At 45.9% G+C, this 23,272-nt stretch overlaps 1 protein-coding gene across 2 annotated transcripts in view; it reads left to right on the forward strand.

Moving 5' to 3' along the window:
* Positions 1-22,403, forward strand: part of PKD2L1 (polycystin 2 like 1, transient receptor potential cation channel) — a 41,599-nt gene extending 19,196 nt beyond the window's left edge. The window contains exons 2-15 of one of the 2 annotated variants that reach the window (XM_033148669.1): positions 1,494-1,607; positions 3,649-3,776; positions 5,070-5,323; positions 7,094-7,318; positions 9,244-9,472; positions 11,638-11,808; positions 13,411-13,592; positions 14,666-14,786; positions 16,855-16,953; positions 18,617-18,738; positions 19,862-19,979; positions 20,099-20,235; positions 21,253-21,400; positions 22,133-22,400. In XM_033148669.1, the coding sequence (XP_033004560.1) occupies positions 3,660-3,776; positions 5,070-5,323; positions 7,094-7,318; positions 9,244-9,472; positions 11,638-11,808; positions 13,411-13,592; positions 14,666-14,786; positions 16,855-16,953; positions 18,617-18,738; positions 19,862-19,979; positions 20,099-20,235; positions 21,253-21,400; positions 22,133-22,339 (2,130 nt within the window). In that variant the 5' untranslated portion in view covers positions 1,494-1,607; positions 3,649-3,659 and the 3' untranslated portion in view covers positions 22,340-22,400. Of the gene's footprint in view, positions 1-1,493; positions 1,608-3,648; positions 3,777-5,069; positions 5,324-7,093; positions 7,319-9,243; positions 9,473-11,637; positions 11,809-13,410; positions 13,593-14,665; positions 14,787-16,854; positions 16,954-18,616; positions 18,739-19,861; positions 19,980-20,098; positions 20,236-21,252; positions 21,401-22,132 lie in introns of both variants that reach the window. The other variant, XM_033148668.1, reaches the window with a different exon arrangement.
* Positions 22,404-23,272: the final 869 nt, after the last annotated feature.

A 23,272-nucleotide genomic window follows, 5' to 3' on the forward strand; every position in this document is an offset into this window, starting at 1 on the left:
GAGACTGGCATGGTGCTAACGCAACAGCAGAGCCAATCGCTCCCACTAGTGTCCTCTCATTGCACTGACCTCACTGTCAGGAGGAGTGGGGGTGCTCTGCCATACTGACTGCTACAGGTTTCCACTCCAGCTGGTCATTATAAGAACTGCTATTTAATTTATAAGAGCTGGTTCCTGTAGACTCACACACACTGGTCAGCTTCCATTTTGACTTGAAATGTTCGTTTTGGGCTTCTCATAAGTACTTAAAGGCAAGAAACGGGGGGAGGGGAGCATCACCCTGCAATGGTGTTCTCCTTAGAAGTGCCAGAACTGCGCTCCAGCATGCTCCGGCTGAAGAAAGCCCTGGTTCTGACTAAAACATACCAAAGCCAAGTAATACATACTCCGTTAACCCAGAAATAATGCTTCAGGTTAAGAACTTTGCTTCAGGATAAGAACAGAAATCGTGCTCTGGCGGCACAGCGGCAGCGGGAGGTCCCATTAGCTAAAGTGGTGCTTCAGGTTAAGAACAGTTTCAGGTTAAGAATGGACCTGCGGAACGAATTAAGTACGTAACCAGAGGTAGGACTGTATTCTGTAAAGACAGCACCCTTGGAGAGTAAATGAGATACAAGGAAGGTGCTTAAACAAACCACTCCAGTATCCTCCTCTATTCAGCATTAGAATAGCAGTAACAAGAAGTTTCTCTTCGGGGTTGCTGCTCTGGTAGGGGCCCCCTTTTCAAATTTCAGATGCGGGTGGTCAGCATGCCTTCTTTGGATTGTTTGGAAACAGTGTTGAAGTGATTATGTGTCCTTAGCAACGGTGCTGCCTGCTAAGTGCTGAAGCCTTAGAGTTGCCTCTGCATTTTGTTTTATAACTTTCTTTTGTTGTTGTTTAGTCGTCTTAGTCATGTTCGACTCTCTGTGACCCCATGAACCAGAGCATGCCTTGGAAAATTTCACTTTCTTCTCAAAGCTTCTCCCTTTTTTATGTCCGTGGATTTTTCTTGGCAAAATACAGGAGTGGTTTGCCAGTTCCTTCTCCAGGTGGATCACATTTAGTCTAAACTCTCGGCTATGACCTGTCCATCTTGGGTGGCCCTGCATGGCATAGCTCATAACTTCTTGGAGTTATTCAGGCCCCTTCGCCATGACAAGGCAGTGATCCATGAAGGGGCTAACTTTCTTTAGAAGTGACTAATTAACTTTAACAAAAGGAAGGAAGGAAGGAAGGAAGGAAGGAAGGAAGGAAGGAAGGAAGGAAGGAAGGAAGGAAGGAAGCTAAGAATCTGGGGCCCTTGCTGGGCTGGGGGCTGTCATATATGCACCCCCAGTATTCCCTGAAAGCTTTCCCCCTGAAAGCTTTCCCCCTTCACTCAGTTTTTCTGGGGTTGTACTGCTCACATCAGATGAAGCACTCTGGGGCAATTGTGCTGTGGATTAGCACCTAAAATAGGTGAATCCAGGAGCACATTTATTCACTTATTTCCCTTTTCTCTCTCTTTGCAGGACTTTGGGGCACCACACTAACGGAAAACACCGCTGAGAACCGAGAGCTTTATGTAAAGACCACACTGCGCGAACTGTTGGTCTACATTGTATTCTTGGTGGATATCTGCTTGTGTAAGTTTGCCTGGGCTGCTTTTCCTTTTTATTATTCATGTGGGTGGTTCCAGCCCAATGAGGGACAAATATTCTTATAGATGGCTTTTGTTGGTTCATTACACTTGCACCCTACCTTTCAACAAGGCGGCTTTTGAAAAGACGAGTTCTCCGTGCAGCAGCAAACTGGGCCCCGAGGATAGGGAGGCAGAGACACTGTAGTCTACTGGGACCCTAGTTCCCTTACCAGGTGTTTAAGTGGCCAGTTTCTAGTGCTTGTTCCTGAGGCTGGGTGTTTGGGACAGAACAGGGATTCGATTGGCATACTGTCCCCTTCATTTTGCTTAAAAAGCAGAGACATCACCTTGCCGACAAAGGTCCGTATAGTTAAAGCTATGGTTTTCCCAGTAGTAATGTACGGAAGCGAGAGCTGGACCATAAAGAAGGCTGGTCGCCAAAGAATTGATGCTTTTGAATTATGGTGCTGGAGGAGACTCTTGAGAGTCCCATGGACTGCAAGAAGATCAAACCTATCCATTCTGAAGGAAATCAGCCCTGAGTGCTCACTGGAAGGACAGATCCTGAAGTTGAGGCTCCAGTACTTTGGCCACCTCATGAGAAGAGAAGACTCCCTAGAAAAGACCCTGATGTTGGGAAAGATGGAGGGCACAAGGAGAAGGGGACGACAGAGGATGAGATGGTTGGACAGTATTCTCGAAGCTACTAACATGAGTTTGGCCAAACTGCGAGAGGCAGTGAAAGATAGGCGTGCCTGGCGTGCTCTGGTCCATGGGGTCACAAAGAGTCAGACACGACTGAACGACTGAACAACAACAACAACAACCCCTTCATTGCCCCAAAGCAGTGAGACACCCCACTGAGACACCCTTGTTGAGAGTAGCTCAGAACTTCATGACCTCCATGGTAACCATGGGGCTGTCTCAAATGATGCCAAGCCCACAAGCTTTGAACTTGGCTTCCTGGACTGGATTGTGGTAGGAGAAAGTAATGGTGCCTTCTTGGTTTCCCCTCCTTCCTCCCCTGCCCACAGATTCGTTGGTTCTTCTAGTGCAGTGTTCCCCCAAACTTGGGTGTCCAGCTGTTTTTGGACTACAACTCCCATCATCCCTAGCTAGCCGGACCAGTGGTCGGGGTGATGGGAATTGTAGTCTGAAAACAGCTGGAGGCCCAAGTTTGGGGGGCACTGTTGTAGTGGAAGGAACGACCCATTCTCATTTCGTAGGAACACCCACATTTTCTTGCAGCTACTCGGAATTTGACATGCGTGGTTAGAACTTCCACAACACCCTGATGTTCCCCCGCTTTCCATCGCAAAGAACTATGCAGGAAGGATGGCCTGAACGATAACATAGATGGCCGTTCCTATTGTGCTCTCCGGGTAGATTTAATGCAGCTGTGTGCCAAGTACTAAACCACTTTGTGTGGGCACAACAATGGCTGTTTGTTTTGGGAAGATTTATTGTTATCTCAAAGGTGCACCTGTGATGTCTCATAGGGCAACAGATTATATTTCATGCACTCCACGGCGGAACAGGTATGCCAATAATAGTTATCACTTGCAAACAGGGGGACAAAGCTCAAATCACTCTTCTCATATAGTAATGATGTCCTGATCTGGGCAAAAGAGGAGCTTTGAAAATTTGTTGTTTGTGTAGGATGCCTATCGAGTTTTCTCCCCGCTGAGAATCCTGCTATTGACATTACAGCTTAGGCAGCGCTTACGTCTCCCTGAGTGCATGCATGCATGTGATAAGTTTCATCCCGCTCACAGATCCCACTCTTAGTGGAGCAAGCACAACCTGACCCCTTTGCTGAATGGATGAGGCATTTGTCCTAGGCGCTAGGACTGGTTAAAATGGCAATGACAATCCAAAACCATATTTATGGCCATAATTCCTGGTGTTGGTTTTTGTTTTTTGTTTTTTTGTCACACAAGCCCTTATATCCTGCCCCGATATTGCGTACTTAAGCCAGTCAGGTGGAATGAATGTCTGAATCCTATTGAAATGCTTCCTGTTCCCCCATCTTGGTTTATCTCTAGTGACTTACGGGATGACAAGTTCAAATGCCTATTACTACACCAAAGTGATGTCTGAGCTCTTCTTGGAAACTCCTACAGACAGTGGTATCTCCTTCCAGGAGATTGGAAGCATGGCTGACTTTTGGAGAGTGAGTACCAAACAAGCTGTGTGCTTGTGTTTCGTGGGTCAGATTTTCCTAGCAAAACTGAAAGCGGCGCTCGTAAATTGGCTTATCATAAATAACTGACTTGAACTGGCCGTTACAAATCGGCACAGGTTCAGCTGAAAGCTACTCATCCAACAGCTCAAAATAGATTAGCAGGAATGGAGGAGAGTTTTCATTCGGTCCACATTTGAAAGCAAATTTGTGCCTCCGGGAAACGTAGATCAATCTTTGGATTTTGCAATCATTCTTTGGATTTTGTACCTCTCCGAACTTTGCAAAACAGTTCTTAGCTCCAAAAATGTTTGAAGAAGAAGAAGAAGAAGAAGAAATGTGTGCATTTTGGGTTTAAGTGTGCACTTAAAAATTTGCTATAGAATACATGTTTAAATATGTATTTTTGTCATAAAACATGTATTTAAAAACAATCTTTTTTAAACATTCAAATGAAGGAAGAAAATGAATGGTATGGACTTACGAATGAACCCATGTGATAGAGACCCAGGCCAGAAATACAACCACCTATTCATCCCAGCTGATCATGGTTCCTTTTCAATTTGTATAGACATCAAGCCTGCCCAGACTTGGGAATCAGTTGTGTTGGTGGCTGCACAATGAGCTATGTGAGAAAATGTACACACAGCCCATGCCATCATGCGTTAGCAATTTGTGCACATGTCAGCTAGTAATTGGCACAAATACTTTCCCTAGCACATACAAAGGGGCCCTCCCACCCTTGGGTGCTCAGAGTCATAACTCTGATCTGCTTGCCCCACCCCCAGTGCACTCCCAACTTGGCTCTGCTCCCCAACCTTTTAGGGAGGCCTGTTTTACAAGGAGGGCCCTAACTGATCCCCATCCCCTTCTAAACTAAGATTCTCTGCAAACGGAACCCAATAATACATTTAGCCATATGAGAAAGGCAGTTTTCCAGTAGGGCTGCTATACATGCGGGTTTTCCTGGACACATACAAGAATCGGGCTGCAAAAATGGCGTCTGGGCGGATTTTTGCTGAATCGGCAAAATGTCTGGGGAAATCCGGACGTATGGCAAGTAGGGCGATTTCTTTTTTTATAAAATGCTTTAAAAATCCAAGAAAAGTCCGAAAACTTGATTGGGGGGGGGGGTTGTTCCCGCCAAAAAATTCAACAACTTTGTGTGGATTTTCACTTTTGGGAATATGGCAACCCTAGTTTCCAGTCTCCGGTCATTCTGTGTGTTGTTGCTGCCTCAGATGTCACGTCCTTTTTCTTTCCCCTTTCTGCACATCTCTGCAGTATACTCAAGGCCCTTTACTGGACAGCTTGTATTGGACCAAATGGTACAACAACGAATCTCTAGGCCACAACACTCAGTCGTACATCTATTACGAGAATTTGCTGCTGGGGGTCCCACGAATGCGTCAACTGAAGGTGCAGAACAACTCGTGTGTGGTGCATGAAGACTTCAAGGAAGACATTTTTGGCTGTTATGATGTCTACAGCGAGGAGAAGGAGGACAGGTCCCCATTTGGGCTCCTCAATGGAACAGCGTGAGTAGATCATAACTTCTGCCTTTCTTGAGTTTCACAAACTAAGAGTTTGGTCATCCTCTTAGTTGTCTACACCTTCATATCCTCCAACACTTCTCTGATGGAAATAGGCATGTCCTATTCTCTTTTTGGATGCTGGTGGCGCTGTTGGTTAAACCACAGAGCCTAGGGCTTGCCGATCAGAAGGTTGGCTGTTCGAATGCCTGCCACGTGGTGAGCTCCCGTTGTTCGGTCTCAGCTCCTGCCCACCTAGCAGTTCGAAAGCACGTCAAAAGTGCAAGTAGATAAATAGGGACCGCTCCGGCGGGAAGGTAAACGGCGTTTCCGTGCGCTGCTCTGGTTTGCCAGAAGCGGCTTAGTCATGCTGGCCACATGACCCGGAAGCTGTATGCTGGCTTCCTTGGCCAGTAAAGCGAGATGAGCACCGCAACCCCAGAGTCGGACACAACTGGACCTTATGGTCAGGGGTCCCTTTACCTTTACCTTTTCTCTTTTTCTTGTTTTTATTATTTTTCTTGTTTTTATTTTTTTATTATTCTATTTTACACCTATCTGACTGCCTACTCTGGGCAGGTTCCAACGTACATGAAAACATAATAAAGCATTGGACATTTAAAAAAAAAACTTCCCTGTACAGGGCTGCCTTCGGATGTCTTCTAAAGGTTGTATAGTTACATATCTCCTTGGCTTGAGGGTCGCATAACTCCATACCCTCTGACATTTCTCTGATGAAAATAGGGGTGTCCTGTGGAAAAGTGGGACATTCCAGGACGAAATCAGAAACCAGGATGGCTTCTGTAAATCCAAGACTGCCCCTAGAAAATGGGCACTTTTGGGGGGTCTGCGGTTGGCATGGTGGCTGGCACCTCCACAAGCTGTTTGGGTTTGGAAGCCGGTGGGAAGTCAGGAAGGTTATTCTGAGATGCAGAGCAAGCAGGGACAGGTGGTTCCTAGCCTGGTGGTATTTCTTAGCCACCAGGAGCAAATAACAGTAAAACCAAGGCCAGCTCAAGACATTTTGCCGCTGAGGCAAAACAGAAAATGGTACGCATGCACTTGTTGTTGCCTCTGCCGCCGCCTGAGGCGACTGGAGGTGGCCTGGGTTGGCCTTGACACGCTGAAGGTGGCAGGGAGAGAAAAGGTGGCCAGAATAGAGCAGGCAGCAGCCCTGCACTTCTGAAGTGGCGGCTGTGGGTGACAAGCGCAGGAGGCCGCGAGTGGCATGACCCTCAGGGGCCCCGATCTGCCACCTCTCCCAGCTGTTCCCAGCCTGTCTCCTGAGGCAACAGCCTCAAGGAGACTAATAGATGGGCCGGCCCACAGTAGAACCATTGAGTAATGAGCTGTTTCCGAGTTCATTTCAAAGCGATAGTTCTTACCTTTAGATAAACCATGAACCCGGGGTTCAGATAACATGCTAAGCCTAACCATGGAGCCAAACAGGAGGAGCAGGACCTATGGGGGAGCAAAGAGGCCAGCCATAATCTCCGTTCTGGAAGCCTGTGCATTCGCTCCATGCCTTGTTTCGGTGCAGACTGAGCCAACGTTGCATAGTGTTCCGAAAATATTCAGTGTAAAGAATATTGGCCAGAGTCCCAAGAACTGTGTTACTGGCTGTGTGTACCTATGGGGCATTAGGTTAAATCTTTTGGGGGGAGGGAGGCGGGAATTCATGTGCAATATGAACATAGCATCCCGAGTCTGGAATAGATAACATTTTGGATTCATCCATCAGCCCCCTCTTTCTCTTGTTGCGCCTTCTGTGTGCAGGTGGCAGTACCACACAGAGGAAGAGCTGGGCGGTTCCTCTCACTGGGGCCGACTGACAAGTTACAGCGGAGGAGGTTATTACATGGATCTCAAAATGACCCGTCGGGAAAGCGCTAAAGCTCTCCGAGTCCTGAAAGAAAACTTGTGGCTGAATCGGGGAACCCGCGTGGTTTTCATTGACTTTTCTGTGTACAATGCCAATATCAACCTTTTCTGCGTCCTGAGGTATGTGATAGATGTTTATTCGGCATTTGCGCCCATCATACAATACAATCATACAATACAAAACAAGCAGTCAATCAAAAATCAGATAAAATCAAATAAAACGACAACCCAATACAGGCCGCGGATATAATAACACAACTCACAGGGACCAATATTATCACTTTGATAAAACATATCTAAAAAAGAATTAAGGTTAAAATTTAGGCACCCAAAACTAAAACCAATGTCTAATTCTATTTTTGAAAAACATATCTAATTATCAGTAATCGGCTGACATCCAATTTTGTCTCTTGTGCGAGATGACGGCTGTTAGGAATCTAGCAACCTGTAGAGTTATATAAGGGTCCACATCTTGGCGAACCCAAGCAAGATGTAGGTCAACTGGCTTATCAGCAATGGACTGAATTATCGGATTTAATATACTGGCACGTATCGATCTGTACATAGGGCAATTGAACATTACATGCTGTAGAGATTCAGTTGATTTGTTTTCACAGGCACACGTAGGAGAAACTTGGCCCTTAGTAAATCTATGACTCATCACGTTCGATGCAAAAACATTAAACCTAGCTCTAATGAAGGCATAACGATGTGAAGCAACCGTGCCCTCCTTAAACCCATCCTAGAGTAGGAGAGTAACACCACATCATCTGCGTAAAGAAGTAGTGAGCAACGATAATCTGCTATGCGCGGAGTGTGAATGAATTTGTGTGAGTCGGCTAGAGGCTTCCTCATGTCACTGATAAATAAGTTAAAAAGAAATGGCGCTAAAATGCAACCCTGCCGTACTCCCCTATTTATTGGCACATGGTTAGTTAGATCGCCGGCAGGTGTTAGTCTCACCCTGGCCACGGACCCATCATGAAGTTGGGAAATAAGCCACAAAAGTCTTCTGTCAATTCCCCAATGGGCAAGTTTATCCCATAGTATTTTTCTCGGGATACTGTCGAACGCCGCCTTCAGATCTATGAAAGCAGCGCATAGCTGGCCCCGTTGGGGTGTCGAATATTTCCGGGCTAAGTGATATAGAACAATTGCCTGTTCTGTTGTGGATCGGTTTAATCTTAAACCGGCTTGTTCGTGGCCAATCAAATTAGTCTCGTCAGACCACTTCGTCAACCTTACCAACAGAAAACGGGCGTATATTTTCCCGATGATCGATAACAGGCTGATGTTCCTGTAGTTCCCTGGGTCACGGGGGGGGGCTTTTTATAGATAGGAATTATAACGGCCTCCTTCCATATTGCTGGTATCGAGCCAGTGGCATTAATTGCGTCGAAAGTTTTAGCCAATATCCCTGCCCACCATACAGAATGAAGCTTTATAGCCTCAGCCGGAATCAGATCCGGCCCAGGGGGCTTACCAATTTTCAGCTGAGCTATCAGTTCAAGAATTTCGGTGGGGTCGGTATTTGGCCAAACAGGAAGGTATGTGGCAGCTCTTCTCTCTGCTCCTGTTCATTTCAGCGAAACCATCTATTACCCATTTCATATATCATTTAATGTGTCAATACAAAGGGACGTTGTTACTATCACAGTTGTTGTATAAGGAATTGTTATCTTGACTGGAGTGCAATTGAAATTAATAAGGTTTTGGAACGTGGAAATAAAGAAAGTTGTCAAACCATCAATTCTAGTACGGGGGGGGGCACCTAAATTATATAATTTGGTATCAGGATGATTGGTATTAGTAATTGTATTATAATTTGGCATTGTTATAATGAGCCTATTATTGGAATGCAATTGAAAACTAATAAAAATTATTGGCAAAGAATGCAGAATAGTTACAAAACCAATTTGCAGAACAGGTGAGTTCATCTTTCAATCACGTTTTGTATATATGCCTATTGATCCTTCTTTGAGGCATGTCAATGGAACATGCAGAATCAGTCTTTGCCCATACGCATCCTCTTCCCTCATTATTAGGTTAGTGATTGAATTCCCAGCCACCGGTGGAGCCATCCCTTCGTGGCAGATCCGAACAGTAAAGCTCCTCCGCTATGTCAGTACCTGGGACTTCTTCATTGTCGCTTGCGAGATCGTCTTCTGCGTCTTCATCTTCTACTACGTGGTGGAAGAGATCTTGGAGCTGCGCATTCACAGGCTCAAGTACTTCACCAGCATCTGGAACATCTTGGACATCGTTGTCATATTGGTGAGATTTCTTTCCATTCATATTGAACGAACCAGGACCGTCAATGATGACTACACAGGGAAGGCACATAGCTTGGGTCAAAGAAGGCCACAACTTTTATTGATGACAGATGAAGGGTTTGGCAAGGTATTGGGAAATTAATTTGACCATCCGCCTGCCTGCTGCGGTATATACCATTTGGGGTCAACCCGAGGAGAAGAGGACCTAATGACACACATCAAGGAGGTCCCCCCCCGTGGGATTGACACCTTGAGGAGTGCTATGGCCCTCGCCCCTGCCTGGGTGTCAGGAATGAGTCAACTCCAAGAGAAAGGTTGCAGCTGCAGTGGTACCTCTGGATGCGAACGGGATCCATTCCGGAGCCCCGTTCGCATCATGAGCAGTCCGTATCATGAAGCACCGCGCCTTTGCATGTGCATGACATGATTCGGTGCTTCTGCGCATGTGTGTGATGTCATTTGATGCATCTGCACATGCACGAACCGCGAAACCCAGAAGTAACCCGTTCCGGTACTTCCAGGTTCGGCGGGTTCGTAACCCGTGACAAATGCAACCTGCAGCATTCGTAACACGAGGTACAACTGTAAATGCAGAAAACAGCCAGGAACAGAGAGGCTGCTTTGATGTTAGCCAGACGGAGGAAAGCCGGCAGCTGCATACTCCGGCTCCTCCAGACCTTGATGTGCAAGCTGATAAGACAGGAACGGAGAGCAGGCTAGAACGCAGTCAAAGCTCGCTGGAAGCACAAACAGACAGGAAAGAGTTAAGAGACAGCCTCTCAGAGAACGGGAAAAAGGTGGGAGCTGACTCACTCAGTCCGAGATCTTGAGGAATAGGAGGGCTGCAAGATCGGAAGCAAAACAAAAGACATCAGATGCGACAGTTCAGTTGCTTCTGGTCATGCAGTCTTCAGAAGGGTTGTCTTGAATAATGGTGCCAGAGGCTTTGTTCGAGCCGCCCGGAGCTATCTGTTTGTTTTTGCAATAAATCCTCCTTTTTAGTTAGCTACGCTTACTGTGTTATCAAGTTGAGAATCGGGACTCCTGACACTGGGTTTCCAGACAAAAGCAGCTCCTCCTGGATCCCTTTAATAGGATATCTTTGCACTTTTAGAGGGGCAGGCAGAGGCTGCAACCTCCCCTCCACCAAAGACTAAGGTTGTCTGGGAGCTGACAAGGAGAGCAGCTCGTTCGCAGATCAGAGAAAGACAGGGAAACAACATACCCTCCAGCATTCATCTGATGAAAATAGGGACTTCCTAAGCAAAAGGGGGACATTCTGGGGTCAAATCAGAAACTGGGACGGCTTCTGTAAATCTGGGACCGTCACTGGAAAACAGGGACACTTGGATGGTATGCAGGGCTGGTAAGTTTGATGAGGCCCTAAGCTACTGAAGGTAATGGGGCCCTTTATATGTCCAGTTGTCCTTTGTCAACAGCAAATTGTCGCTGTTTTTTGTGTTGAACATGTGCTATATGGTAATTTATGGACCTAATAGGTATCTAAAGCCATTTGCACATAACAAAATATGTATTTTAATATTAGATAACAGCTTGACCTACATTCAACTGTGCTGCACTGCGGTCTGCAGCTGCATGCTACATGTTGCCGTGCAACCAGTCCATACAGAATGTAGGCACCCTATATATAGAAATGAGCAAACCAGTGATAATTTAGGGAGCAGGCTAGCAGGCGGGGCCCATGACTTACATCATAGGAGCCTACACAACACAAAACGCTGTTGCTGTATGTGGGTTTTATTTTATTTGTTTTTTATCTTATATTTTGGTAATGTTCATCCAGGTGGTTTTTTTTCTTTAATTTTTTTTTGGGGGGGGGGAACAAGAGAGCGGGGCCCTAAGCTATAGCTTGTTTAGCTTATACGTAAATCCGGCACTGATGGTATGCAATATGCGAAGCGGCTGACTATGTTAAGTATGAATGCAATCTCACCTTTGCAGAAATTATATGTGTTTCTCGACTAATTAGCAGGTGACAAGAGAAACTGCCTTGCCCCAATAGTCTTTGTTCCAAAATGCACTTCCACCTAATGTCTAAGAAACTAAACCTTCATTGGGAGGGTGTGATAGGGCATGGTATCTTTCCTAAGCACTGAGCTCCACTCTCTGTAGAATTTCCTTTAAATCCCATGTTTTCCCCCTCAGCTTTCTATTGTAGCCATCGGATTCCACATCTTTCGCACCATTGAGGTCAACAGGTTGATGGGACAGCTTCTGAGAAACCCCAGCATCTATGCGGACTTTGAATTCCTGGCTTTTTGGCAGACTCAGTACAACAACATGAATGCTGTGAACTTGTTCTTTGCCTGGATCAAGGTATTTCTCTATCTATCTATCTATCATCTATCTATCTATCTATCTATCTATCTATTTATCTATCTGGTTTCTATACTGCCCTTCATCTGAGGATCACAGGGAGATTTACAAGATAAAAACTTGGCTTCCCGACAATGAATCTGTCTTTTGTCAGCCAAAGATTCCAGCACTCCTAGGATGGAGCATCTATATTATGCATAGAATCAGAGATTCGTAGAGTTGGGAGGGACCCCAAGCGCCGTCTAATCCAAGCCCTGCAGAAATCTCAACTAACGCATCTATAATAGATAGCTACCCAACCTCTGCTTCTAAACCTCCAAGGAAGGAGAGTTCGCAACCTCCCGAGGGAGAGAGACCGTTCCACTGTTGAACAACTCTTACTGTCAGGAAGTTCTTCCTGGTGTTTAGTTGAGATCTCCTTTCTTGTAACCTGAAGCCATTGGTTCTGGTCCCGCTCTCCAGAGCAGGAGAAAACAAGCTTGTTCCCTCCTACATGTGACAGCCCTTCAGATACTTGAAGATTGCTATCGTATCTCTGCTTAGTCTCCTTCACCCTCATCTTCTCCCCTGCCCACCAAGGGTGCCATCTCTAGGGGGCCCTGGGTGCTCGAGCACCCACAAAAAAATTGGTGCGTGCTCAGCACCCACACCACATGGCCCCCAAAGCAACTTCCAGTGCCTCGTGAAACACCAGAAGTCACGTCCGAGGCACACAGCAGATTGGAAATACAGGGCAAACGACATGCTGTATTGAATGAATACAGGATGTAGTATTTTACATTGAAATGCGGAACAATCCTGTATTATACAGGACGGGTGGCAACCCTACGACAGCAACTGGAAACATGCTGAAAATGGACCCCTCAACACTTTTAACTGCGGTTCTTTGCAGGCATATCATTTTCCCTCTCTGGTTTTTGGCGAAAACTCTTTATGTGCTGTACTCAAGCTGGCTGAGGACGGCATGCTTCCATTGGTTGGGTGAAGTCCCGGGTAGTTCAAAAGTCATTCAGGTTTCGCTGCTCCATTGAAGCCTAAGGCAGCAGCTGCTGGCCGAACAATATGGGCTGCATACATTTTAAACGTTGAAATGAACAATTTCCAGGGTGACAAAATTTGCAGAGGGAGCCACCTACCGGATGTTGTGTGCAATGTCTGCCCCTTTTGTCATGAATAAAACAGGCCCGTTTGGAAAACTGAGGAACTGTCGCACAACCACAGTACAACCTCTTGACACACATACGGACAACCCCATATTGGAGGGGACATTTCTATTTTCAACAGAGGTATGTTGGAGAGTGTGGAACAGACACGCCCTGCTCCCTCAATTATCAGCCACAGAAGATGGTGGAGGACCGACCTGCATCTGAGGCATACCGTTAGTGCCCTGTCAATCTTTGTCACTTGAGATGAAGCCCATAAATTCCCCCAAAACAAAATAAAAAATAAAAAAAATTCCTTCCAGTAGCACCTTAGAGACCAAGTAATTTTGCTCTTGGTATGAGCTTTTGTGTGCATGCACACTTCCCCCAGACTTTCTCCTCATCCCATCTCACCTTAACCTGCCCTTAAACTGTCCTTCTCTTTTCCTTCCCCATCCAGATATTTAAATACATTAGCTTTAACAAAACGATGACACAGCTCTCCTCCACCTTAGCCCGCTGTGCCAAGGACATCCTTGGCTTTGCCATCATGTTCTTCATCGTCTTCTTTGCCTACGCCCAGCTGGGATACCTTCTCTTCGGTACCCAAGTGGAAAACTTCAGCACCTTTGTCAAATGCATGTGAGTGGGTCTCCCTTTCCTTCTCCTCCTCCTCCTCCTCACCCTCCTCTAAGGTTTTTGGTCGCATGCCACCACATAGGTTGGTAAGTACTGAGTTGTACCGCATCACACACCCGTTCTACATTTTATAGTGTGTGCCTGATTGTGTAGACTAGCGTGTGCGGGGTTTGTCTGTTCTCCTGTTTCCTTGTTTGTTTAGGGCGAAAGTATAGACCACTTAATCAGAAAACTCTCCAAGTGTTAAAAGGACAATAGGGATTTTGGAAAGAGTGGGAACCCTTTACATTATATTTACAGAAACAAAGAAAGAATATTGACTTGATGGTAGGATTTAAATAAACCTTCACAATTTTATGGATAGGGAACAAATAATGTAATAAAAGGGAAAATGTGATATTTGTAGAAAATAGCAGAATAAAATAATGAGGATAATAAATCAGAAATGGAAGTTGAGGGAAGTCCAAAGGGAGGGAGGGGGAGACGTTATGTAAACTGTATGTTACATGTATATTTGTAATGAGAAAAAAGGAAATTTATAAAATTTATATATAGAAAAAAACAGGAAGAAAACTCTCCAAGTGTTGTTGGTAAGCAAATAACCTTTCTCTCAGCTTCCAGAGCAACTTGGAGCTGGATGATATATCAATATATCATCCAAAACTGGTCTGAAGTCCATACAGTGGTACCTTGGTTCTCAAACTCAATCTGTTCCGGAAGTCCATTTCAAAAGCAAAGCGTTCCAAAACCAAGGCGCGCTTTCCCTTAAAAAGTAATGCAAAATGGATTAATCTGTTCCAGACTTTTAAAAACAACCCCTAAAACAGCAATTTAACATGAATTTTACTATCTAACGAGACCATTGATCCATATGTTTTGTGCACAGAAGGTTCTGTCATGGGAAGCAGGTATCCTACAAGCCCAGCACAACACTACAAAGCTCTGCTTCTAGACTGCCGGAGCCCTGAGCTCCTCCATTCAAAGTCTAGGGATGCACGGTGACATATTTAACACTTGAACTTATTTTCTCCACCCAGAGAGACATTGCTGACTCTCACCCTCTTCCTACCTTCCAGCTTCACCCAGTTCCGTATAATCCTCGGCGACTTTGACTACAACGCCATTGACAACGCTAACCGGGTCTTGGGGCCTATATATTTTGTCACCTACGTCTTCTTTGTATTCTTTGTGCTGTTGGTAAGTTGTGTGTTATTGCTTTCTATTGCCTCCTGCTTTCAGACCCTCCAAGTGTCCCTATTTTCCAGGGACAGTCCTGGATTTACAGAGGCCGTCCCTGTTTCTGATTTAATCCCAGAATGTTCCCTTAAAAAGGTAAAGGGAGCCCTGATCGTTAGGTCCAGTCACGGATGACTCTGGGGTTGCGGCGCTCATCTCGCCTTACTGGCTGAGGGAGCCGGTGTACAGCTTCCGGGTCATGTGGCCAGCATGACTAAGCTGCTTCTGGTGAACCAGAGCAGCGCACGAAAATGCCGTTTACCTTCCTGCCAGAGCGGTACCTGTTTATCTACTTGCACTTTGATGTGCTTTCGAACTGCTAGGTAGGCAGGAGCAGGGACCGAGCAACAAGAGCTCACCCCGTCGTGGGGATTCGAACCGCTAACCTTCCGATTGGCAAGCCCTAGGCTCTGTGGTTTAACCCACAGCACCACCCGCGTACCTTTTTTCATCAGAAAAATGTTGGAGGGTGTGAAGTGATGTGACCCCCGAGCCAAGCAGAGAGGAACAAATGCATTGGAATTTTGCAAAGAGACGAAGCTGCGAAAAAGCCTGCTGGGAACCACTCCAAGACCTCCTGCGTTTTGGAATATATTAGATGCTGTTCTCAAGTTATACACCATCAGGCAAACAAACAAACAAACAAACAAACAAACAAACAAACAAACAGATTATTGTCACAACAGCTTGATGTAGAGCCTTTCTCTGTATTTGGGAAGTCTTTCTGCTTTACACCAACAAAACATTGCAAACAAGATGGCAGGAGTCCCAGCTTGGCCCCACGACCATGGGAAGCCCGGGGCCGTGGGTGCTATGCAGCGTGCATGGATCTGGCACTGAAATTTGTGGGTGTCCAGCCCCTTCATGGGATATTTTGTGGGTGCTCAGGGCCCCAGGGCGTTGGCCCCTATGAAACAGGGAGTGTGAAGGAGCCGTGCTGGACTTAACGTAACAAAAATTCTTGTATATTTTATTCGGGATTGCTCAAAGCAGTGCTACCCGGAGCAAGCAGCAGTTCTTTGCATCTAGCAAGTCTCAAGCAAGAGTGCTTATGAGTGGTGTCGTGAAGAAGAGTTTTGCAACTCCATCTTCTTTTCTTCTCAGTTTGTCTAGGTCAGGGGTGGGGAACCTGTAGCCCTCCAAAAGTTTTTGGGCTCCAGCTCTAATCAGCCCGAACCAGCATAGGCAATGGCAACCCTCCAAGTGTCCCTATTTTCCAGGGACGTCCCTGATTTAGGGAAGCCGTCCCAGTTTCTCACTGGATTCCAGAATGTTCTGCTTGTCCTTAGGACATCCCTATTTTCACTGGAGAAATGTTGGGGGGGGGGGTCTGGAGTTATTTGACCCTCCAAGTCGTCTGGTGGCAATCCTATATAGGGAAGTTTTTTCAATGTTTTATTATGTTTTTATATGTGTTGGAAGCCGCACAGAGTGGCTGGGGCAACTCAGTAAGATGTGCGGGGTATAAATAGTAAAATTATCATTATGGAAGGGGACGTCCCTACTTTCATCAGAGAAATGTCGGAGGGTACGCAATGGTCAGGGATTGTGGGGGCTGTAATACAATGACTGCCCCCCCCCCACTGAACTAGTTGGCTTGTGAGACACTTCCTTCTTTTTGGCAGTGCCACTAAATAGGTGATTCCTTCCAATAGCACCTTAGAGACCAACTAAGTTTGTTCTTGGTATGAGTTTTCATGTGCATGCACACTTCTTCAGGTATCTGAAGAAGTGTGCATGCACACGAAAGCTCATACCAAGAACAAACTTAGTTGGTCTCTAAGGTGCTACTGGAAGGAATTTATTTTTTATTTTTATTTTTTGACTATGGCAGACCAACACGGCTACCTACCTGTAACTGGAACTAAATAGGTGGCATGGGAAAGACTACATTATTTGTGACAGCAACTTTTTAGATTCTTGAAGTTGGGAGGTATAATTTACTTTCATTTATTCCATGGAGCATAGAGGGTGCTTTATGTGTCTAGTCCACATGGAGGAATCGACCCTTCTGTTTCTCTTCCCGCAGAACATGTTCCTGGCTATTATCAACGACACGTATTCTGAAGTCAAAGAGGAGCTTTCAAACCAGAAGAATGAACTGCAGCTCACGGACATCCTGAAACAGGTTCCTTCATTAATTGAAATCCACATTTCCTCTCCTGTGAAATGTGGATTATGTTTCAGAGGGTTTGCGCATTGAGTAAATGCTCACTGTTATAATGCTTTTCTGGGTGATGATGGGGCGAGGAGAATTTGGGGTGTTTGTTTGAATCCTGTCAATGAATGGTGTGGGGGATAAACCTGATAGAGGATTAAGGTCGGCTGTAGGCAAGATCGCCCACACCAGCTTCAAAATCAGGTGACGTGCTACAGAAACACACACACCCCTTTCCTTTTGAACCCCCACATCCTGAGACAACACCAGCTCTGCTTAGAAGCCAGGAGGAGGGGACAGAAGGGCGGTCTTCCTCCTTCTGATTTCTGCAGCTTCGGGTCCTACATGGCAGCATCCTGGCATGCAGAACCCCAGCAACCCTCGGGATGCATAATTTCCTCAAGGTCCACAAAACTTTGGGTCCTTCTGCCCCACTGTTATGCATCATGCTGGGTGCCGGGAAGAGGGAAGAGGGAGGAACAGCTTATCTCCCACTTGGACTACTGCAATGCGGTCTACGTGGGGCTACCTTTGAAGGGGACTCAGAAAATACAACTAATCCAGAATGCGGCAGCTAGACTGATGACTGGGAGCAGCCGCCAGGACCATATAACACCGATCCGAAAGGATCTTCACTGGCTCCCAGTACATTTCCGAGCACAATTCACAGTGTTGGTGCTGACCTTTAAAGCCCTAAACGGCCTTGGCCCAGTATACCTGAAGAAGAAGAAGAAGAAGAAGAAGAAGAAGAAGAAGAAGAAGAAGAAGAAGAAGAAGAAGAGTTTGGATTTGATATCCCGCTTTTCACTACCCGAAGGAGTCTCAAAGCGGCTAACATTCTCCTTTCCCTTCCTCCCCCACAACAAACACTCTGTGAGGTGAGTGGGGCTGAGAGACTTCAGAGAAGTGTGACTAGCCGAAGGTCACCCAGCAACTGCATGTGGGGGAGTGGAGACGTGAACCCGGTTCCCCAGAAAACGAGTCTACCGCTCTTAACCACTACACCACACTGGTGTACACACACCACACCACAAGGAGTGTCTCCACCCCCATCAATCAGCATAAGGTCCAACTCCGAGGGTCTTCTGCTGGTTTCCTCACTGCAAGAAGCAAAGTTACAGGGAACCAGGCAGAGGACCTTGTCAGTAGTGGCGCCTGCCCTGTGGAACGCCCTCCCATCAGATGTCCAGGAGATAAAGAATTACATAACTTTTAGAAGACATCTGAAGGCAGCCCTGTATCAGGAGGTTTTTAATGCTTGATGTTTTTATTATGTTTTTAGATATGCTGTAAGATGGGTGGGGTATGAATAATAAAAATTATTATTATTATTAGTGTGCAGGCTGTTCTCCACTATTATTATTATAATTATAATAATTATTACTACTACTACTACTACTACTACTACTACTACTACCGGTATTATTAAGCTCTTCAGACACACAGCAGAAAGAACTGGAAGGTGTGCAGGGTGGGGGGACATGTGAACTCACTTTGATGTCTTGTGAAGAATTATTCTGATTTCATTGTGACCATATTCCAGACTGTTCATGTGGCTGCCATACCTCTTATCTCTGCCTGCAGCAGGGTGAGGTGGCAAGGCTGAATTTTTCTATGCACCTTTTAACTCCAGGGCTATAATAGGACCCTAATGAAGCTGAAGCTGAAAAAAGACCGGATCTCTGACGTGCAAAAGGCTTTGCAAAAAGGGACCAAGGAGCTGGAATTTGAAGACTTTAAGAACAGCTTGAGAGAGTAAGTGGCTTCAGAGCTTGCAGTTAACCTTCTCAGCAGTTGCTCATACTGCAGACTGGCATAAGAGCGTCTAGCATCTCTCGAGCCAGAACTGAAAGTAAAGTACAATAACATCACATGTGTGAGAAAGCAGATAGGACTGCTGGCTTTCTCACAGGATAACAGACACATGTCACACTGGCCTCACTGTTGCTTTTGCAGCTCAGCGTGTACAAATATCCCAACAGCAAGTTCTATAACTTAGCAGAGTTTTACATTCTCCTTTTAAATGCACAGCAGGTAGCTTGTTGCAGGCTTGTTTAAGCCTCTCACTATTAGATTCCTGGTAAGTCCCCTTATTATCCCTCTTAAAAGAACGAACACGCGTCGCCACAATCTTGTTTAAAGAACATATAAGAAGTTTACTCACAGCATCAGTTCACAGTTGGATCCCTGAAGGCAGACTTAGTTACAAAGTATATACAGTGGTACCTCAGGTTACAGACGCTTCAGGTTACAGACTCCGCCAACCCAGAAATAACACTTCAGGTTAAGAACTTTGCTTCAGGATAAGAACAGAAATCGTGCTCTGGCGGTGCAGAGGCAGCGGGAGGCCCCATTAGCTAAAGTGGTGCTTCAGGTTAAGAACAGTTTCAGGTTAGGAACGGACCTCCGGAACGAATTAAGTTCTTAACCTGAGGTACCACTGTACATTTGAATCTACCCCATATGGGGGAATAATTCCAGTGACTGCAGGCTAGCAGTCCTGCAGTTCACACGACGAAAGGAAGATGGAGAAGAGTCGAGAAGAAGAAGGTGTGCTGTGTGCCTTGCCCTTTTTGTTACCTGGGCAGGTAAGGTCACGCCCACCTCTAGTCACATGCAAGAGGAAGGATGCTCCAGGCCAGGAGGAAACAGGAAGTTTTCGACTGGCTGGACCAAACATTCCACTGCATGTCTTCTCTAGGAAAAGAAGGAATGTTGTACTTGACTGCTCCTCATGTATCACATCCCACACTCACCGCATACGCTGAAGGGGCAGCCAAAGTGTTTTGGCAAACTTTTCATCTATAATAAGAATGTTAGGTGTTCAGGCCCCTGTGTTTCAGCTCCATTCTCTCTCCTGCTGTCCTTCCTTCCATAGGCTTGGCCATGCTGAGCACGAGATCACAGCAGCCTTTGCAAAGTTCGATAAAGATGGGAACCAGATTCTGGATGAGGAGGAGCAGAAGAGAATGCGGCACGACTTGGAGGAGAAGAGAGTAAGGGTGCATTCTCACTCTGTATCACAGGAGTGCCTTTGATTGCGGTCCTGAGTTTTAAAAGCACGATGGACACACCTGGACACAATAAAAATGACTGGCTGCTGCTTCTTTCCTAGGTTGCTCTGAATGCAGAAATTGAGAATTTAGGGAAATCCTTCAGCGACAACAATTTGGACGGCCCATTTGCCATTGCGGATGCGAAGAACAATCAAGGAAACAAATCTAGCCTGGTGTCTGAGGAGGAGTTCCAAACGTCTGTATTATTATTTACTTTTATTAATACCTGTCAAATACACTCATCAGAATATACACAACCAAAAAGAGATCACTAAATTATATATCATGCAAAACACCTATACTCCATACCTTCCAACATTTCTCTGATGAAAATAGGGGTGTCCTATTTATTAATAATAATAATAATAATAATAATAATAATAATACCCCGCCCACCTGACTGGGTTGCCCCAGCCACTCTTGGCAGTTTCCAACATATATACAAACATAATAAAACAGTACACATTTAAAAAAACTTCCCTGTAGCCTTCAGATATATACAATGCTTTTTTTCTTTAAAAAAAATGTTTAGGGGTACTCTCACTTTGACTCAAGAAAATCACCATTTTATAGTTCAAATCGGGAGAAATGGATACAGTAAACGGACAAAAGTACAAAGAACCTGCATTACTCATATTGAAATACTGCCCCTCAATGAGGCCAAACTTTTATCAGTAAAATACCACACATCCACATTCCATACTGCTTCACACATTAAATGCACGCTTCCATCTGAAACTCAGAAAAAAACACTGTGACAGGAAATGAGGCCGCCATCGGGGGTAGCAACGGAACTGACGATTCACCGTGCTAGAAAAAAACCTTTAAAATTTAACATTTTTAGTTTCTTCTCCCGTTAGATTCACAAATTGTTTAGGGGTATGCGTACCCCTGCGTCCTCCCAGAAAAAAGCACTGGTTGTATAGCTTCATACTCCTTGGCCTAACTCCATACCATCCAACATTTCTCCAATGAAAATAGGAGAAAAGCAGGGCATTTTGGGATGAAATCAGAAACCGGGATGGCTTCTGTAAATCCGGGACTGTCCCTGGAAAATAGGGACACTCAGAGGGTCTGATATTCCCCTTCTTATATCAAACGAATTTGGAAGAGTTGGGCTCAAAACTAGAAGTGGAGATTGGGAATAACCTCTCCTTTGCTGATTGATGCACAAAGAGGTCAGCATGGGAACAAAGCTCACTTTCTTCCGCAGACTCCTGAGACGGGTTCTGCAGCTGGAGCATTCCATTGGGGGTGTCATATCCAAGACTGAAGCCTTGGTGGTTAAGCTGGAGGGGCTGGAGAGAAGCAAATTCAAGAACAAGGACTCAGCGAGCAAGCTTCTCGACAACATTAGCAAAGTAGGTATCCGTAGGTTCCGATTGCAACATCCTATCTACTCAGGGTGCAGAATCCACACTGGGCAATCCTCCCTCCCAAAATCTCAACAACTCTGGGCAATCCCTCCCCCCCCCAATTTTCTGAATTTTTAGTCCCCCCCAAATAGGGGGTGTCTTATACACAGGGGAGGTATCCACTCCACCCAATAGAGTGGGGGCAAAGGATTTGACCTGGTTCGCCCATCGCATTTAAAACAAACTGTAGTTCAATGCGAATCAAATATTGTGCTGGCCCACACTGCTCAGAAGTGTCTTGAAATTGATTTACAGGTGGTATTTAACTCTGAATAGGCTTGCTAAGATGTATATCAGAGAAGTGCTGGAGATGCAATGAGGTTGAGGGCAGGGGCGTAGGGAGCCTCTAGGCCACCCGGGGCGGCGGGGCGGAGGCACCCCCCTGGGGGCGGAGCATCATGATGTCATGCGCCTGTGTGCTGGGAGTGGCACGCTGCCAGAGGGCGAACCAGGGACGGGCTTCCTCACCGCTGACAGGCCCTGACCAAGCCCATCCTGGGCTCGCCCGCCAGCAGCGAGCCGCTACGGAGCGCTGTGTGCCGGCGGCGGGCCCTGAACAAGCCCGTCCCACTGGCGTCCCAGGCTCGCCCTCTGGCAGTGTGCCGCTCCCAATACGCAGGCGCAGCGTCCGACGAGCCTCTGAATGATCATCTGCCTTTCCCTTTTCCTTGCTCGCAGGAAGAGCAGTTCAGCCAAGGAAGTCTGGTTCCTCTGAACGCCGGGTGGGCCATCAAGGAAGAAGGTGGATCGGAGAGGCAGGAGAACGATGTCCGCTTAGCCCCCCTGAATGGCAACAATGCTCTCTACCCTATTGTGCCCAAGACAGAGCTCCCGGGCTCTCAGCCACCCAAGAACACCCCACGGCAATCTAATAAAAGCTTCTAACTCGTTTCGGAACAACCCCACTTCGCTAATAAAACAACACCACAATATCCGCTATTTTACTACTTTTAGACTAGTAGGGGCTAAAAAAAATAAAAAAATACGCCCACGCCTATGCGTGATTTTAATTGTGCTTTTAATCCCCATGTCTCGAACTTTCCAAAATGCAACCTCGAGGGCCTCAGTCCAGATCAGACCAGTGGGGTGAGAGGGAGTTTAACCTCTTCTCCTTTTCCTGCTGAAAACTGCCCCCCCCCCATGCTGGATTTCTTGAAAATTATGCAATGTTCAGTCGTTAAAAACTGCAGCAAATCGGAGCTGGCAAGGAGGGTGGTTTAGAGTGGATAAATGGCACAGGGGCACAGAATAACCCTTCCTTTATTGGGGAAATCCGTAGCTACTTTTTTGCGGCATGGGATTCGAAAGCGCAATTAAAGTCTCTTCTCATTTCGCCCCTGGAAGAGAAAGAACACGGTCTTCACAACACAACCAGGCTTATCTGCTTGGCTCCATGCGATGAACTGTAATGGAGAAGGATCAGTATTTCCTCCAGGCATTGGAGAGGGGGGGGAAGCGGATTTCAGATCTGGATTCAAATTTTGCCGCTGGCTTCTGTATATTTCAAATGGACCCCAGTCCTGCTCAAATAGATTGAAAGCCCTGAGGAAGTCTGAAAGTTGTTGTCGCTTTGCACAAAAATATTTTTCGACATGGATTTCAACTCAATGCAGGAAAATCATGCCCACGCTATATATTATAATAAATATAAGTGACTGCTATATATTCTGAGTGCTGTAAATATATATATGTGTGTGTGTGTGTGTGTGCAACGTGCTTAAAATAAAACAAATAGGACAATTATTATACACAAGGAAGAACATAACATTTCCATCTGAGGCAGCAAATTCCCACCACCTGCATACATGGCTAAATAGA

Source organism: Lacerta agilis, chromosome 5 (genome assembly GCF_009819535.1).
Source record: "Lacerta agilis isolate rLacAgi1 chromosome 5, rLacAgi1.pri, whole genome shotgun sequence".
NCBI classification, from domain to species: Eukaryota; Metazoa; Chordata; class Lepidosauria; order Squamata; family Lacertidae; genus Lacerta; species Lacerta agilis.